This window comes from Lynx canadensis, chromosome D1, assembly GCF_007474595.2.
Source record: "Lynx canadensis isolate LIC74 chromosome D1, mLynCan4.pri.v2, whole genome shotgun sequence".
NCBI lineage: Eukaryota > Metazoa > Chordata > Mammalia > Carnivora > Felidae > Lynx > Lynx canadensis.
The window spans coordinates 17,677,361-17,694,565 of NC_044312.2; the positions used below are offsets into that span (position 1 = coordinate 17,677,361).

The 17,205-nt window shown below is 37.2% G+C and overlaps 1 protein-coding gene across 5 annotated transcripts in view; it reads left to right on the forward strand.

Moving 5' to 3' along the window:
* The window catches only part of ARHGEF12 (Rho guanine nucleotide exchange factor 12), a 151,041-nt gene that overhangs the window by 72,098 nt on the left and 61,738 nt on the right, over nucleotides 1-17,205 (forward strand). For 3 of the 5 annotated variants that reach the window (XM_030333251.1, XM_030333249.1, XM_030333253.1), the window contains exons 2-6: nucleotides 141-164; nucleotides 1,420-1,505; nucleotides 3,077-3,133; nucleotides 15,569-15,667; nucleotides 16,295-16,344. In XM_030333251.1, the coding sequence (XP_030189111.1) occupies nucleotides 141-164; nucleotides 1,420-1,505; nucleotides 3,077-3,133; nucleotides 15,569-15,667; nucleotides 16,295-16,344 (316 nt within the window). The remainder of the gene's footprint in view (nucleotides 1-140; nucleotides 165-1,419; nucleotides 1,506-3,076; nucleotides 3,134-15,568; nucleotides 15,668-16,294; nucleotides 16,345-17,205) is intronic. The other 2 variants (XM_030333250.1, XM_030333252.1) reach the window with 2 other exon arrangements.

A 17,205-nucleotide genomic window follows, 5' to 3' on the forward strand; every position in this document is an offset into this window, starting at 1 on the left:
TTGTTGAATCTTGCTTTGGGAAAGTTAGTGTAAGATTTAAATCTCTTATTCTGGTTTAATAGAATGAATAAATTGAATAACAGTCTTACCAGTGAGATAACTACATTTAACCCTTTTTTTTTTTCTTTCCTTTGTTTCAGGTTTCCCCTCAAAAAACCTATAAGGTAAGTTGTTCAGTTGCCCTTCATATGTTCAGGTTAACTCTTAATTAGAAGCATTCCTTCGAAATTATGGTGGATTTTTGTGGCTTTTGAAAATGTGGATTTTTTATATTAAGTAGTTTAAAATATCAAAATGTTTTACAAATTTAAAATATAACAGGTGTTGCATATTTTTTCTGGAGAGAGCATTGTTTTGATAACATTTTCAATGTTTTTAATGTAAGCATTTTAAAAGTTTGTTCAAATTGATAGTTAAGGTCACTCCCTATGAAGAGATTTAATTTTAAAATCTATTGTGACTGTTTTCAGTTGTGAGTAGCTTGGGGAGTGCGAATGGATTGCCAGTTTTTGATGTGTTTTATCACTTGGGTAACTACAGCTGCCTTTAGTTAATGAACTTTGGCAAACTGAATCAGTCTTAATTACTTTAAGCCAGTAAAGGGAAAAATCCAGAATGTTCAAATATGCCTATGCCCACATCCATATCTCCATATGTATTCATACCCTGGGATTAAATGCCTTTTCCTCAGTACTTGTTCTTCAACATCTCTTTCTCATCCTGGTTGTTGTGAATATTATTTACAATGTAGGTAGTATATCATTCCTAACTATTATACTACTTTTGTCATTTTTAGTGACAGTATGGTCCAGGATACCAATGCTGATCTTGACATTTCAGTTAATTGGTAGTGTATGTGTTACGGTGAGGGTCTTATCTGCTGCCCAGCCACTATTTGATCACTGTAGTTGGGTAGGCCATAGGAAAAATAATGATTCTAGTGTCAACTGGGTCTGCCTGACTTGTGTAGCTAGAGCTATAGTGAGGCTCGCCTAAGATTTTTTTTTTTTTTAACTTTTCTCATCCATGCTATATTTACACAGTGATTTTGAACCTTATCATAGTATATGTAGAATCTGGTCGAGGAATGTGTTTAATTATTTTCAGGCACTGTTTTCTTACCTGTTCGGTGGAAATAATAGTAACTTGTGAAAACCACTGAAAGAATTTAAGTTATTTCTAAGAATAAAATAGACTTAATGCTAAATACTACTTTTATTATTTTTAAGCACTTTATATAACCAAATAAATAGACTCTTTATTACACATAGCACAGACTGAATTTAAAACTTCTTGAAAAACATACGTTAGAGAGATTTATGAGACTGTATAGGGTAAACTGATCAGCAATTTTTAAATTAAGTTTTTATTCTGTTGATTTGCTTGTAGTAAATATTTGATTGCTTTACTTTAATTTAGGCATGGAAGTATTTTGAACCGAGAGTCACCAACAGATAAGAAGCAGAAAGTTGAGCGCAGTGCATCGCATGATTTTGATCCCACAGGTAAAACACCATTTTTCCGAAGACTATTGAGAGTAATGAAGTTCAGACTGATACAGCTTAAGCTGTGTAACTACCTGAAACACCAGGAGTTACTGTTTGGTCTGTTCAGGACTCTCCTTCCTCCTCAGTGATGTAATATAAAACCTGTGCATTCAGGAGGAGTTGCATGCATTTTTAACACTCAACACTATGGATTCCACTATGGAAGCATCATTGTAGAGTGATTTTTAAAAAAATAATCATGAGAAGAGAAATAGTTATTATATCATAATTAGAGATTCCAGTCAGACCAAGGACTTAGTGTTAAAATGAATCATAAGTATGAACAGTAGTAATTCATGAAATCAAAGCAGTAACAACTACAGATTTCTGTAGTTATTTAAAAATTCATGTGTGATTGTGGTAAATTGGAGTATTAGATAAAATCCAACTTCAAAAATTAATGATCATACGATTTTAGAGTAAGCAAATGAATAGAGATCCCTTTTTCTTCAGTCAAATATTCTGAGCTTAGAGAGTCTTAAGTAATGTTGATCTTTCCTAAAGTTTTCATGCCAGTAGACTTCTGATTATTAAATTCTTAATTTTATACATACAGATTGAACTCCTTTTGTAAAATACGGTCTTTTGTTTTCTCCTTATAAACTCTCTCAGTATTTAATTTATAAAAAAATGCTTGATAATTTTGCTTTTGTCATTTGAAACTGATTTGTGTTCTCTGTGCTCATAACAATTTTACTCAGTTGTACGTTCCTATGACAAAAGATAAAGTAAATGAATGCTAAGGTCTTAGATACACAAATAAAATATCTTTTTAGATATTTTTTGTTTATAAATACGATTTTTAATTTTTAAAAGTATATTTTTTGTGTCTAATATTTCATATTCTTAGTATAAACTGTTATTTTGAAAAAATATTATTATCTAGACAGGGAAGAATAGGAAGTGAATAGCTAATAATTTACTTGCATCTTGAGTAGTAGGTAAAAATGAAGTCCTGATCATCAATTTAGGCTTTGTGGTGGGGTATAACTTCTGGATTTCTATTAAAAGATAATTATCTCTGATACCTAACTTTGACATCATGAGGCTCAGTGGCTTTTATTTATTTATATGATTAGTTACTGTCTTGCTAATGAGTTTCTGCCCAAGTGCACCTAAATAGTATAGTCTTGTTAGAATGACTTACTCTGTATTGTTCACCTGTGATGTGCTGTCTCCAAAGACAGATTTAGCGGAGGGGTATGCAGTGCTTCAAAATGAGATTATCACAGCTTTTGGTGCTTTTGTCATCTCTACAATTGTCAGATGATACATTTTGTAGACTATTCATGTGTTGTTTTGTTTGAACATATTTTTATTGCACTATCTTTTCTTCGATAAATCTTTAAAATATGTCATTACCTGTGCTGTTCGTGACTGTTCTAAGTGCTATCACCTGTGATGTTCATACTTTGTGTTTGCACGATTTAACTTGATCATGACTCATTCTTTTTTCCCCCATGAATTTTCCCCTTACATTGGTCTCCATATTTTCTATATCTCTCTCCTTTTCTCCCGCTCTTGTGCAGATAGCTCCTCCAAGAAGACAAAGTCTAGTTCAGAGGAGAGTAGATCCGAGATATATGGTAAGCTAATGTAGCTGATTCAGCCTTGCACCTTTGGAGCTTGCTTCATGCTGTTTCCTTTTTTTTTTTTTTTTTTTAAATAACTGCAGCCTTCCTTGTGTCTGCTCTGCATGGCATGACCTACTGCAGGGAAAGGGAGCCGGGGTTTTAATGTGGCTGCAACTGGGAAGCTTAAGGTTGCTAGAAACTAACATTGTAGAGTAAGGGTAGGCCACATGACCCATCTTCTCTTCCATCTTGTGGATGATGGGAAAGTGATGATGTCTGATATGTTTGAGTCAGCCTCCTCCATGTAACATGGATGGGCTTTGAATTCTTGGCATCTTCTTCCCGTGTCCCATTTGCAGAGATTGGATCATGTAGAATTTCATGGCACCAGTCTTTCCCTCTAAGTGTAGCACTGGTGTGATTCAGAGGTGTTAGCAGTTCTTTGGAATTCTTATTTGATTTTTTTTATTTGTTTTTAATTGCCTTCATTATCTGAAAATGCTGTTCGTGTATGATTTATCCACAACAGCAAAAATACCTTAAGTATTTTATTTCTGTGGCTTGAAGAATTTGTTTACGCCTTTTATAAGTTTCCCTGAAGCTTATTCTGAATGGGAAAATTTCAAAATGGTACCTTTTAAAGGTATTTTTCACAAAGAGCAGGTTTAATCTGAATGGTTAACTTTTTGCAACAGAAGATTGAAACACTAATATTTCTAGACTGTGTCCTGTCTTCCAAAGAGAATATAAACCATGTTTGTGAAGTTCATATGTGTTTTTCCCTTTCCTCTGCACAGTGTTACCTGCCGTCCTCTTCCCTTGTTTCGGCATCCAGTTCGTTTTTTGAGAAAAGTGAATAGGAGAAGCACTGCTTGGAGCCAAGACTTTTAAAATAACTGAAAGACTAATAAGTTACTTCTTTTTATGAAGATTCCAAATTTGTCCTCAAAGGAGAACCAGGTCTTCTCTAAAAGAACAAAAAGTCTATCAAACGGAAGTTCCCCCAGATATAGCTGTTTCCTAGCTTGACATACATGAAAGGAAACAAATATATGAGAATGCCCCTCCCCCCTTTAAGACATTTTGTAATTTGTATTTCCTGACACTTGAGCCCACAGTGTCACATACTTTTTAATATTACGAGGCTTCAGTGTTTGGTTATAAACCAGTTAATGCTTCTCTGTGGGATAAATACGGTTCTTTGCTTTGGTTTTTGTGACCAGTACCTTTTTCGTGCAGTGAAACCTCTTACAGTAGTTCAAGATGAAATGTGCACCGTGCTGTATGGCATGGCAGGTTTGTGTTTTTCCTCCCTTCCAAAGTATTTGGCTTCTCATAAGTAAGAAATAGCTTCCGAATTTCTCGAGACTCTGTCTTTCTGTTCTACATAAAGAGCTTCCTATGGTTTATCCTCTCCTTAGGAATGTGAACACCATCTTTACGGCCCCCTTCTTTTCCAGTAGCCTTTGCAGTGTTGTATTTCACCTCCCCACCATTTTCCTAGATCTGTGGTATGTATGCAAAAGCTTGCTGTTTGATTTGGATGTTAATATTTCAGTGATAGGAATATCAATGCTAGTTCAGGCATGCCATTCGCTTGTTAGTAATAGAAACATTTTAAGTGGTAATGGGGAAACAAGGTGTGGCTTCTTTGTATGTTTGTTTCTTGAAAACCCTCGAAATACCTTTTCTGGAAGGAACTGAGCCGTGAGTCTTTAAAAAGCACTTATAAAAGGGATGAGTTGATCGGAACAGAGTTAGCATACTAACTTAAATCTCTTTGACATTACAAATATTTTGTCACCTGTGTGAATGGACTCCTTCAGACTTTGTGCAGTTAGCACAGTTGGAAAGGAATCTCTAGGGAGTCCAGAAAAGCTTGGAAATACTGAAATATGATGGAGTAGAATTGTAGCAACTGCTGACATTGCTTTAGTGTAGGGTCTCTTAACAAGCCCACTTCTAACTTTTGAGATTATATATGGTCTTGGGGTAAAATTCATTAGCTCACTACTTAGACGAGTGCTAGTTCTTTGCTTACAAATTACTTATTTTGAACTCTCTTGGCTATTTTTAGAGCTACTTTGTGAGGTAGATTTACTTTGCTCATTTTAAAAGGAAACCAAATGTTTGTTTTGTATGGACTTCTTTTGTTAGGTTTCTGCCTGGTGCAGTAGGTCAGTACTTATTCCATTTCTCCTTATTTTTCCTTCTGCACCTTTTGGAGTCCGTTGATCACGAGCAGATCGTGTTTCTGATTTGCAATTTTAATTATACTTAATTTTGTCTTTTTCTCACTACTATCGTAATGGAAAATTCTGTGGATTTTTGTGGGATATGAGAGAAGGGCAAGGGAATTTTGAGTTTGCAGCTTCTTCCTACCTTCTGTCTTGTTTCATGAAGAGATTCTAGCTGATAGTATTATGTACAAGAAATTAACCCATGTCTTTTTGAACCTGTCTTAATCTGCTGGGACTACTATAACAAAATACTAGAGACTTGGCTTAAATAACAGAAATGTATTTTCTTGAAGTTTTGGAGGCTTGAAGTATGAGATCAGGGTGCCAGATTCTGGTGAGCTCTCTTTCCTGGCTTGCAGATGGCCACCTTTGGCTTTGTGCTCACATGGCCCTTCTTTGGTGTGAGCTGTGTAGAGAGAGAACAATCTCTCTGGTGTCTCTTCTTCTAAGGGCACGAGTCTCATCATGAGGGCCCCACTCTCTTGACCTCATCTCATTCTGATTACCTCCCAAAGGCCCCATCTGCAAATACCATTACGTTAGGGGTTAGGGCTCAGCATATGAATTTGGGGGGGGACACAAGCAGCAGTCCGTAACAGAGGCAGACTATTAGTACTTGAACTGTCCTGGTTGGATACTTCAGAGTGTATTTTTAAAAAATTCTTATTTTTTTAAATTCAGCTTCTTCAGATTCATAAATATAAAAGTCCTTGGTTTGACTCTTACTCTCACCAAGTTATTATTCTTTCTGCTTTCTTCTTTAGCCTGACAAAGAGCGTTCTACAACATGAACCTTTTATTTCCTCATAAGTCATTCACTTCTTAACCTCTTGAAATCTGACCTCTGAACACGTACTATCTGGAAGGTGAACCAGAAGATCCTTAAAAATCAGTACTTTTTCTCAGTTCTCACCTTCCTCTGAACAATTTGGCAGTGCTGATGCCCTTTTTTTTTTCATTTCCATGGTATTGCATTAATCTGGTCCTTTTCTGTCTGCAATTGTTTTGGCTTTTCTTTACTTGATTGCTTTTTCCCTCTTATAAATGTAGGCATGGTCCACTTTTCTGTCCTTGATCTTTTCTCCTGTTTCCAGTCTTCTGTTTTTAACCATTTCCTGAATACTTTCACTCTAACCATCCTTCAATTTTTTTTTTAATGTTTATTTTTGAGAGAGACACACAGAGTGCAGCAGGGGAGGGGCAGAGAGAGAGAGAGAGAGAGGGAGACACAGAATCCAAAACAGGCTCCAGGCTCTCAGCTGTCAGCATAGAGCCTGATGTAGGGCTCGAACCCACGACTCGTGAGATCGTGACCTGAGCTGAAGCCAGACGTTTAACCAACTGAACAACCCAGGTGCCCCTAACCATCCTTCAAATTCGGAATGGCCAGTGTGGGATTCATCATTGTTCCCAGTGGCCAGAAATCAGACTTTCTTTTGATTTCCCTGATTCTTTTCATGGTACCGCCGTTCTTCCATTCACCTAGTCTCATTTTCTTGAAGTTACCTTTGACTTCTCTCTTTCCCCTGTCCTCGGTAGTCCACTGTTTGCCAAGTCCCATTGATTCTACCCTCACGTTATTTTTCAGCCCTCACTCGTTGGTTCTATTACCACCACTTTGTTCAGTTTTCCATCACAACATAAGACTATTTTCGTAGACTCGTAACTTTGTTTCACATTGATTCACTTCCTTTTCTCCATTCTACTCTTTCTGTTAGTACTACTAAAGTAAGGATTTGGTCATTCACTCACTTACTAGGAGAGTACAAATAGTTTAGATATGCTGTAATTTGTTTCCAGTTTATCATTCTGCCCTAATCTCCTACTGTTAACTTCTACTACCACTCACCTAGAGATACCAGCCCCTCCTCCAAAGTTTCACTTTCCAAACATAGCTTGGTATTCTTTTTTTGCTCATGTCATTCCCATTGTCTTGAGCGGTTTACCTCCTTTTAACTCTCCTTCCTACAAGGCGCCATTCAAATACTACCTCCAGCATAGGGCTTTCCTAGGTCCACCCCACTCCTCTGTTGTCTGACCTTCGACATCCTGCTTTGTGTCTACTGTTTTGACTGTCTTGTTATTTTTTATCTTCATCTGTGCATCTCCCGTAGTGTCTGACACAGGGGGGGCACACATCAAGTGAGTTATGAATGAGTGATTATTGATATTGGAATAAAGTATTTTAGTAAAGAGAATCGATAGAATAAAATGGTAGCTCACCTTGATTGGATCTTTCTTGTCTTCAGAAAAATTTTAAGGTAGAAGAAAATTTAACTTAGAAAAGAGCCTCGTTGCTGGTAATAGTCTAAAAGAATGAAATCAGCCTACTTGGAAGTTAAGGCTTCCTCTTGCTGGCAGCATTGTGCATTTAGAATCCAGAAGCTTCTTAATCAAAGGATTATCTGAGGTCTTACTCATAAAACATGTATGTCTGGCAGCAGTTTAAAAATGAGCTGTTTTTTATGAGGTTGCACATGGTCTTTCTCCACACCCTTCCCTGAAGCTAATTCTTAAGAGGTGAGACTTCGAGAAGTTTGGTCATGTAATAAAATCAAAGGTGAAGAAAGACTAATGTGCTTTCCCTGGAATAAATGCAGTATGGAAGGGTTCACATATTGCCTTGCGTATTTAACACTCCATTTTCCATAATTTGCTCTTTGGCACTATGGTTGTTGCCTTTCTCCACATATGTCTTATAGTGAAATCAGAGAGAACTTTCTCCTCTTTTTCAGGGGACCTTTTCATGACTTCTTCCCTCCCCACTCCAAAGCACTACAAAGGCTTGATTTTTTTCACTTTTCAAAATACCCTCCTTGGTAATTACCTTTTAAGTAACAAACAGTCATTTTATATTGGTTTCAAACCAATATAACATTCTGTTATAACACGAAAAAGAAATGTCTTGTTATAAAGAGAAAATAAAATTTAGGAAAAGAATAGTATTTATATAAATTTTAAAGAACACTCTTCACTGATGATATGAAGCATGATGTCTGTTAGCTTCCAGGTGAAATATGATAAACTTTAAAAAACAGGAAATAAAGAAAAATTTATTTGTAACTAGAGTTATTTTAGGGTAGGTGGGGAATCAAATTACTTTAGTTAGAATTTAGGCAAGGCAGGAGATTAGTGTCCTTATAAAAGTACTTCACTACTTTGCATGGTTTTCAGGCCTATGATTTTACTTTTTCCTAAAAAGTGATTGAATATGGTTTAGAATTTCCCGTATATAAAATACATGCAGATTTACTTAGTGAATATACAGTGAGTACCTATTGTATGCCAGGCACTATGATAAGGGATGGAGATGCAAAGATAATAGGATCTGTACGTGCTTTCTAGGAGTTCACAGTCTAGCACAAAAGAAGAATCTTAATACGTTTTGGTAAGTACTGTAATAGAGATAGGCACTTGTTTACCAGTGCTCCGTATGCCCTTAACAAGTGGATAGCTGTGAAAACAATCTTCATATGGCACTAAGAACAATGGGAATGAGGAAGTATTACCATGACCAAGTTTCAGGGGAGGTTGAGCCTCACCATTATCTTACTTGTTGAGCACTCTCTGCTTGTCTTCACACATGGCACTTGGATGCAGCTCCAAAGTGATTTGGGACCGTATAGAAACTCATACTCAGAGGTCAACACATTGTATGCAGTTATCACAGATGATAAGTGATTCAGCAAGACAGACCCACAAACAGACTATGAACTACATGTGTTTGTAAAAACCAGAAAAAGTAAAAATGGTGGACGGTGTTTGTTGGTTGGTTTGTTTTTAATCAATGAAATTTGAAAATGGCTGTTTCGGAGTTAGGACTCCACTGTTATCTCTCCCTTCTTTTATAACATACAGGGCCTGTTATCTGTACCATACTTGGATTCTTTATTAAACATTGTCATTGTTTGTCTATTTGTTTCTCTTTTGTCCTTTCCTGCCAAGATTTTAAGTTCTTGGAGAGCAAAGGCTTCTAGTAGTTTTGTACTTTTCACAACACCTATAGACTGTGGTATTAAATAACTAGTAGACAGATGTTCAATGCAAATTTGTTAAATTAAGAAAGTGGGTTCTAGTTTGTCAAAAAGGATATTTCAGTGATATAATAATTTAATCTTCGGTGATTTCATTGTTGGTGTATTGGTGATTTCAGTGTTAAGGGTGTTAAGGGTGAGATTTGGGTTAAAATAGCTTCTGGTCTACAACAAGTAGAACATTTCTCCCAATGAGGCGCCTGGGTGGCTCAGTTGGTTAAGCTCCTGACTTTGGCTCAGAACATGATCTTGTGGTTCGTGAGTTCAAGCCCTGCGTCGGGCTCTCTGCTGACAGCTCAGAGCCTGGAGCCTGCTTCAGATTCTTTGTCTCCCTCTCTCCCTTCCCATCCCCCGTTTGCACTCTCTCTCCCAAAAATAAATAAATAAACATAAAAAAAAATAATTTCTCCCAAGAAAAAAGAAAAGCATTTTATTTGATTTTCAATGGGAAGGGACGTAATAGATCTAAGCGTTTGAAAGACCGGATTTCTGAATTTTGAATGGAACAACAGCTTAGTTTTTAGTTAATTACGACCCCCAATGTAAGGTTTTGCAGATGGCATAGATTCATAGGACAAAATAGGATCATTAATTTGAATTCTGTGGATTCTGAATCGGCTGTATATGTAAGTCGTGTTTTCTTTTTGTATTGTTCTAGTAGTTCTTATATGTTAAAGTATATCAGATTCTCGGATTAGCAGATAGAATAATAATAAACGGACAATATAGTGGGGTTGGGGAGAGGAGAAAGATAAATAGGATATGTACATAGCTCTTTCTCTGTTTGCTCTTCTCCTTTGGGCCTCATCTCCTTTTGATGTAGAATTAAGAGGGAAAAGTGATCAAGCTGGACAATTTTGAATTGTAGAAAACAGGTTTGCAGTATTCTGAGGTAATTCTACTATATCGTTCAAATTTTAGCAGTCTGTTAGGATCCTAGACATAGTTGCTAAAATTGACGGTGATGGATTTTTTTTCTCTCTTATTAATGACTTTCTTTTCTGAACTTCCATCTCTAGACTCCTCAACTTTTCCAATTAAAGAAAATTTTTCTGTGTCTGAACATGTGCCAGTTCCTGAGATAAGATTGTAAACAAGATAGAGACCCTATACTCTTGAAGCATATAATCTAGTGAGAAGAGAAAAAGAAATAGGAATCAATTGTGAATGATAATGATACTGTGGACATAACAAGAGGGTGCAGTCTGTAAGGGGGTACCCGACCCAGTCTGGATGTTTAGGAAAAGCTTATAAGAGAAGGTGATTTGTTTCTCGAGGCCTTCTTGCTGTCTCCCATATTCTAACGTTGCCTTCTTATAAGAAGAAGCCCTACTCTGTAATATTTCCCTTCTGTATTCCTTCCCCACCCAAATCTAATTTGGTTGTTTTGTTAAAACAAAACAAAATGAAATTTAGACAAAGACATAAATGAGGATTGATCCTTTTAAGGAGCATTCCCATTAATGACAGGAGTTTAACAGAAAAATGTTTTTTTGTTTTTGTTTTTGTTTTTTTTAATTTGAGAGAGAGAGAGTGGAGGCAGGGGTGGGGAGAGAGAGAGAGAGAGAGAGAGAGAGAGAGAGAGAGAGAGAATGAGAATCACAAGCAGGCTCCACGGTGTCAGCACAGAACCCAACACAGGGCTTGAACTCATGAATCATGAGATCACGATCTGAACCCAAACCAAGAGTTGGACGCTTAATTGACTGAGCCACCCAGGTGCCCATAAGTTAAAAGTGTTTATTAATTGATTTTTTTATTGATGGCATGGAGAGATGAGTATTATATTTCTGAGCATGAAAATCCAAGGGCATGCTACCTATCATAATAAAATAACATTTATGAGCCGTTATTTATGTTTGTCAGGCATTAAGCTAAGTACTTAATATATATTATATTCAAGTGAAATACACAAACGTAGCAAAGCTCTTAATGCCCATTGTTCCTCTCCCTCATTTTTTTTTTTTTTAATTTTTTTTTTGAACGTTTATTTATTTTTGGGACAGAGAGAGACAGAGCATGAACAGGGGAGGGGCAGAGAGAGAGGGAGACACAGAATCGGAAACAGGCTCCAGGCTCTGAGCCATCAGCCCAGAGCCTGACGCGGGGCTCGAACTCACAGACCGCGAGATCGTGACCTGGCTGAAGTCGGACGCTTAACCGACTGCGCCACCCAGGCGCCCCTCCTCTCCCTCATTTTTTACAAGCATCCTATTCTCTACAGGGATCAAAAAAACAGTCTGTTTAAGAAGGCCAGTGGCTTAGCACAGCAAACCCCAACATTAGAAACCTTTAATTCACTGATTTTTCAGCTCTTGGGAGGTGGGGTAGGAGAACTGAGGAACATAGATATAAGTATGGGAAAAATCTCTATATTCAGTGTTGCAGCTGTCTTGATTTTTATTTTTTTTTTTTAAATTTTTTTTTCAACGTTTTTATTTATTTTTGGGACAGAGAGAGACAGAGCATGAACGGGGGAGGGGCAGAGAGAGAGGGAGACACAGAATCGGAAACAGGCTCCAGGCTCCGAGCCATCAGCCCAGAGCCTGATGCGGGGCTCGAACTCACGGACCGCGAGATCGTGACCTGGCTGAAGTCGGACGCTTAACCGACTGCGCCACCCAGGCGCCCCTTGATTTTTATTTTAAAGTCATGATATCTTACTTTGAAATTTCAGGGGCACCTGGGTGGCTCAGTTGGTTAAACGTCCGACTTCGGCTCAGGTCATGATCTCATAGTTCATGAGTTTGAGCCCCATGTTGGGCTCTGTGCTGACAGCTCAGAGCCTGCTTGGAATTTTCTCTCTCCCTCTTTCTCTGCCTCTCCCCTGCTCATGCTTGGTCTCTCTCAAAAATAAAAATAAACATTTAAAAAAATTTAAAAAACAAATTTTAAATAATTTTAAAGAAAATAGATCATCAAATATTTATTTTTCTAATACCGGGCATGGATTTTAAAAGATTCTGATAAGCCATTGCTCTTATTCTAGTCTGATTCTTATATTGATTGTATTATGTACTAGAAATTTACAAAGAACACTTCTTCCTTGATTTTATAACTTTTCCCAATTACTTGAAGGACGCAACATTAAGTCAAACATTGAATTCTGATAAATTATCTTTCCTCTGTCCCCGTTTCAATGTACTGTTTTGTGGAAGTGGTGAATTTGCTAATTCAAATACTGTTTGGTGTTGAGTAGTCTCTAGAATTGAGGGTTAACAGATTTTGATATTGAAAATCAACTTTCTTGAGGTACAATTTGTATAAAATAAGTTGCAGTCCTTTTAAGTGTACCGTTGGATGAGTTTTGACAAATGAATACATTCATGTAACCATTACCTTAATTAAGATACAAGACCATCACCCCAGAAAGTTCCTGCGTGTCTCTTTGTGGTCATTCTTACCCTTCCTCCCAACCCTGCCCCTAGGCAACCACTAATCTGCTTTTGTTACTGTTCTTCAGTTTTGCCTGTTCTCCATTGGAATAACATAGTATGTACTCTCTTTTGTATCTGTTTTCTTCTGCTTAGCATGATGTTTTTGTGATTCTTACATGTTTGCTACACGTGTGAGTTATTCCTTTTTTTTTTTTTTCCTTGCCAAGTAGTATTTTTTATAATGGATACACGACAGTATGTTTATCCATTCACGTGTTGATGGACGTTAGAGTTGTTTCTAGTTTTTGGTTCTTATGAACAAAAGTGCTATGAATGTTTGTGTACCAGTCTTTATGTGGACATGGGTTTTCATTTCTCTTGGGAGTGAAATTGTTGTGTCATGTGTAAATGCATACTCACGTTTTGATTGGAGTACTCATGTTTATAAGAAATTTCTAAACTGTTTTCCAAAGCATTTGTACCATTTTACACTCCTATCAGCAGTGCATGAGCATTCCAGTTGCTCCACATCCTTGCTAACATTTGATATTATCAGTCTTTTTATTTTTAGCCATTTCTAGTTACCGTATAGTAGTATCTCATTGTAGTCTTAATGTGCGTCTTCCTGATGACTGCAGATGTTAAGCACCTTTACCTGTGCTTATTGGCAGTTCAGTATCTTTCTTTGTGATGCGTTTATTCAGATCTTTTATTCTTTTTCTTTTTTATATATAATTTTATTTTTATTTTTTTTAATATGTTTTATTTATTTTTGAGACAGGGAGAGACAGAGCATGAACAGGGGAGGGTCAGAGAGAGGCAGACACAGAATCTGAAACAGGCCCCAGGCTCTGAGCTGTCAGCACAGAGCCCGACGTGGAGCTCAAACTCACAGACCGCGAGATCATGGCCCGAGCCGAAGTTGGCCACTTAACCAACTGAGCCACCCAGGCACCCCAATATAATTTTATTTTTAAGTAATCTCCATACCCAACATGGAGCTTGAACTCACAACCCCGAATTCAAGAGTCACATGCTTCACTGACTGATCCAGCCAGGTGCCCCGAAATCGTTTGTTGTTTTTAAAAGGTGTCCCCTAGGGGCGCCTGGGTGGCTCAGTTGGTTAAGCAGCTGACTGGCTCTGGTCATGATCTCGCCGTTCGAGAGTTCAGGCCCGCGTCAGGCTCTGTGCTGACAGTTCAAAGCCTAGAGCCTGCTTCGGACTCTGTGTCTCCCTCCCCTGCTCATGCTCTGTCTCTCTCTCTCTCTGTCTCTCTCTCACAAAAATATATTAACATTTAAAATAAATAAAGTAAAATGTGTCCCCTATTATTGAATTGTAGAGTTGTTGTTTAAATATAATAAAGATACAAGTCCTTTATCAGATATTTGTGTCGTGAATATTTTCTCCTACTCTGTGGCTTGCCTTTTCATTTATCAGTGTTTGGAAGAGCAGATATTTAAAATTTTGAGTCCAATGTATGATTTTTTTTCTTCTATGGTTGATGCATTTTGCATCCTAAAAGATCTCTGCCTACCCTAAGGTCTTGATGATTTTTTCCTGTGTTTTCTTATGAAAAGTTGAAACCTTTGTGTTTAGGTCCATGATTCACTTTAATTTCTCATGTAGGGTTATGAGTGAGGTTCATAGTTTGTGTTTCCTGTACTGTGATATACTTATTCCAGGCTTTCGGTTGTAGTAGGCTCACATACTTGTGACATTGCACAACAGCGAGAAATACGTGTATTCATTAACATGCAATCTTTAACATACCCTTTGTTTTGTGCATCAGACTTATTTAAAAGGTCATGCTCTTTGTATAAAAATCTTTATTCTGAAGAAATTTTTATTTTCTCATCATCACTATACTTGCATTATTTTCCATATTTTGTATATTGATTTTTGGTGAAGCATTTAGATACTGCAAAGCTGAAAGTGTTAAATCTCTGGCTAACACAGAGTTCAGGATCTTTAGATCTTGATCTGTGATCAAACAGCCCTGGGTGTCAATCAGGGTTCTGTGATGGGACATCTCTCTTCCTCTGGTTGTGGCCCTCTTTCTCTCGCCTTGCCTTGACTACTTTTGTTTGCTGTCTAGCTAAAAGGAAAATAGTTCTCCTGTAGAATCCAGGTGAGTGTGTGAAAGAAATGAACTGGTTGAGCTCGCAGGTTCTTTCTTTGTCTTTTCTACTTTTTTCTCCTTTCTGTTTATTTTTTCTATGAGCCGGGGTCTGTCTTTGAACTTGTTCGTTTTGGGAGAAGATCTGCCGGTGCTCTTCTTTGTATAGTCAGTTTCCCTTACATAGTCAGTTTTTTCTGAGTAGATTTTTCTGAGAGTGAGATTGGATTTCTCTAGGGTTTACCAGGGGATGCTTCTAGCCTTATGTCCCAAAATACTTGATTTTCTTGGGTTTGAATACTAATTAGAGCACCAAAAAACACAGTGCGGTGGGGAGGATTTTGTGTTACAGATAAATAGCAGAGATGTGAATAGGCTTCCGTTCTGTCTCCTCTCTAATAATTCATCTTTTCCACTTTGCCGTAGCTGTTTTTAATCTTGAGGCAATTCTACTCTACCTGTCCAGTGAGAGACCAACATATATGGCTCTTCGTGATGTTCTTGTGTTTGTTTTGTTTATGGGGTTAGTACTCTGATTTTTGATAAGGGCCTCACATGTCATCTTGTGTTTCTCCAGATAGAATACAGTTCATTACAGTTCATTATTAATATGTAATAATGTCTTTTTCTCTCCATTTTCTCTTCCTTCTCTCTTTACCCTGTGGTTCTTGTGCAGGTCTTGTTCAGCGTTGTGTGATCATCCAGAAGGATGACAATGGATTTGGGCTGACGGTCAGTGGAGACAATCCAGTCTTCGTACAGTCTGTCAAAGAAGGCAAGGCATTTTTTAAAACAGTCTTGTCACTTGGGAGCAAACAGAGTAAGAACAGAAAAGCTTCATGTTTCTTGCGCATAATAAAATAATCACATGCATTGCTGGTCATGTGGCCTGTTGGGCTAGATCAGTCTTTAGTGTCATATTTATAGGTACAAATTTACCCTAGGTGATTTTCTTTGTACTCACTAGGAAGAAAACAGTCTCATATAGTTTTAGAAACCGTATGACTCCTTGTTCATGTTTATTCATTATCACTTACAGAAATTTATGGACTTTTATTTTTTTCATGGCACCAGAGATATTTTGGTAGACCAGATTAAAGAAATGGTTATATGCTCAAAAACATCGACTTTTCCCAAAATGATAATAATAATATGTTCTGTTACTCTATGTCAAATACTTTATTTGGGTACTATAGTTTGAGGTAGGTATTTTTCATCCCCATTTTATAGGTGATATTGAGGCTTAGAGTAAGAAAACATAAAATTGACTGATTTTATGGTCACACAACTAGTGAGTGGCAGAGCCCATGTTTTTTAACCATTTGGTTATGTTGCCTTTTTCAAGAAGATTATCAGTACATGGCAAATGAATTACATTTTGAGTAATTAATTTTTCTTACAGATGGAGCAGCCATGCGGGCTGGAGTACAGACAGGTGATCGAATCATCAAGGTAAGGAAAAGATGGAATTTATGGTAGATTAAAAAACAGCATATATTAGCCATATTTTGGGTTGGATTTGTTTTCTGGATTGGATTTTTCACTTGGAGTTTTACAAAAACAGTGCATTATATAGGATGTATTTATAAAAAACTTATTTATTTTAAGGTTAATATTATTCTACTGAACGGCATAATAAAAGACTCGAATAAATGGAGTCTTGTTCTGGGATAGGAAAGTAAGTCAGTTATAAAGATCATTTCTCTCCAGACTAATCTGTTAGCAAGAAAGTCTCATCAAAATATACTAATATGATTGAGGAGATGTGTCATTACTTGTGAAACTGAGGATTCTTCCAAACGAATTTTACAGAGGTATAAGAAGAGCTAAAAAAACAAACACATGTTATGTGTATGGGTATGTGTGAGATGAGATGTAGGGATTAATTCAAAGCAAGTGGCTCTAGTCTAGATACAGACCTATCAATCCAGAAACAAGCCTGGAATTCTGACAAGTATGAAAAGAGTGGATTGGTTACTAATTACTGTTTTTTTTAAGCTTATTTATTTATTTTGAGAGAGAAAGAGGGAAAGAGAGCACGCACGCAAGTGGGAGAGGGGCAGAGAGAGGGAGAGACACTTCCAAGCAGGCTCCACACTTGTCAGTGCAGAGCCTGATGCTCTGCCGTAATCAAGAGTTGGATGCTTAACCGACGGAGCCACCCAGGCGCCCCAGTTAGTAATTATTCTTGAGACAGTTGAGTAATTTGAATACTTAAAATCAAATTACTGTACAGGAAAACACACCATGAATGTATTTACAACTACCTGGAAAAAAAATATTTGAAACTTAGTATAGAGTAGGATATCCTTG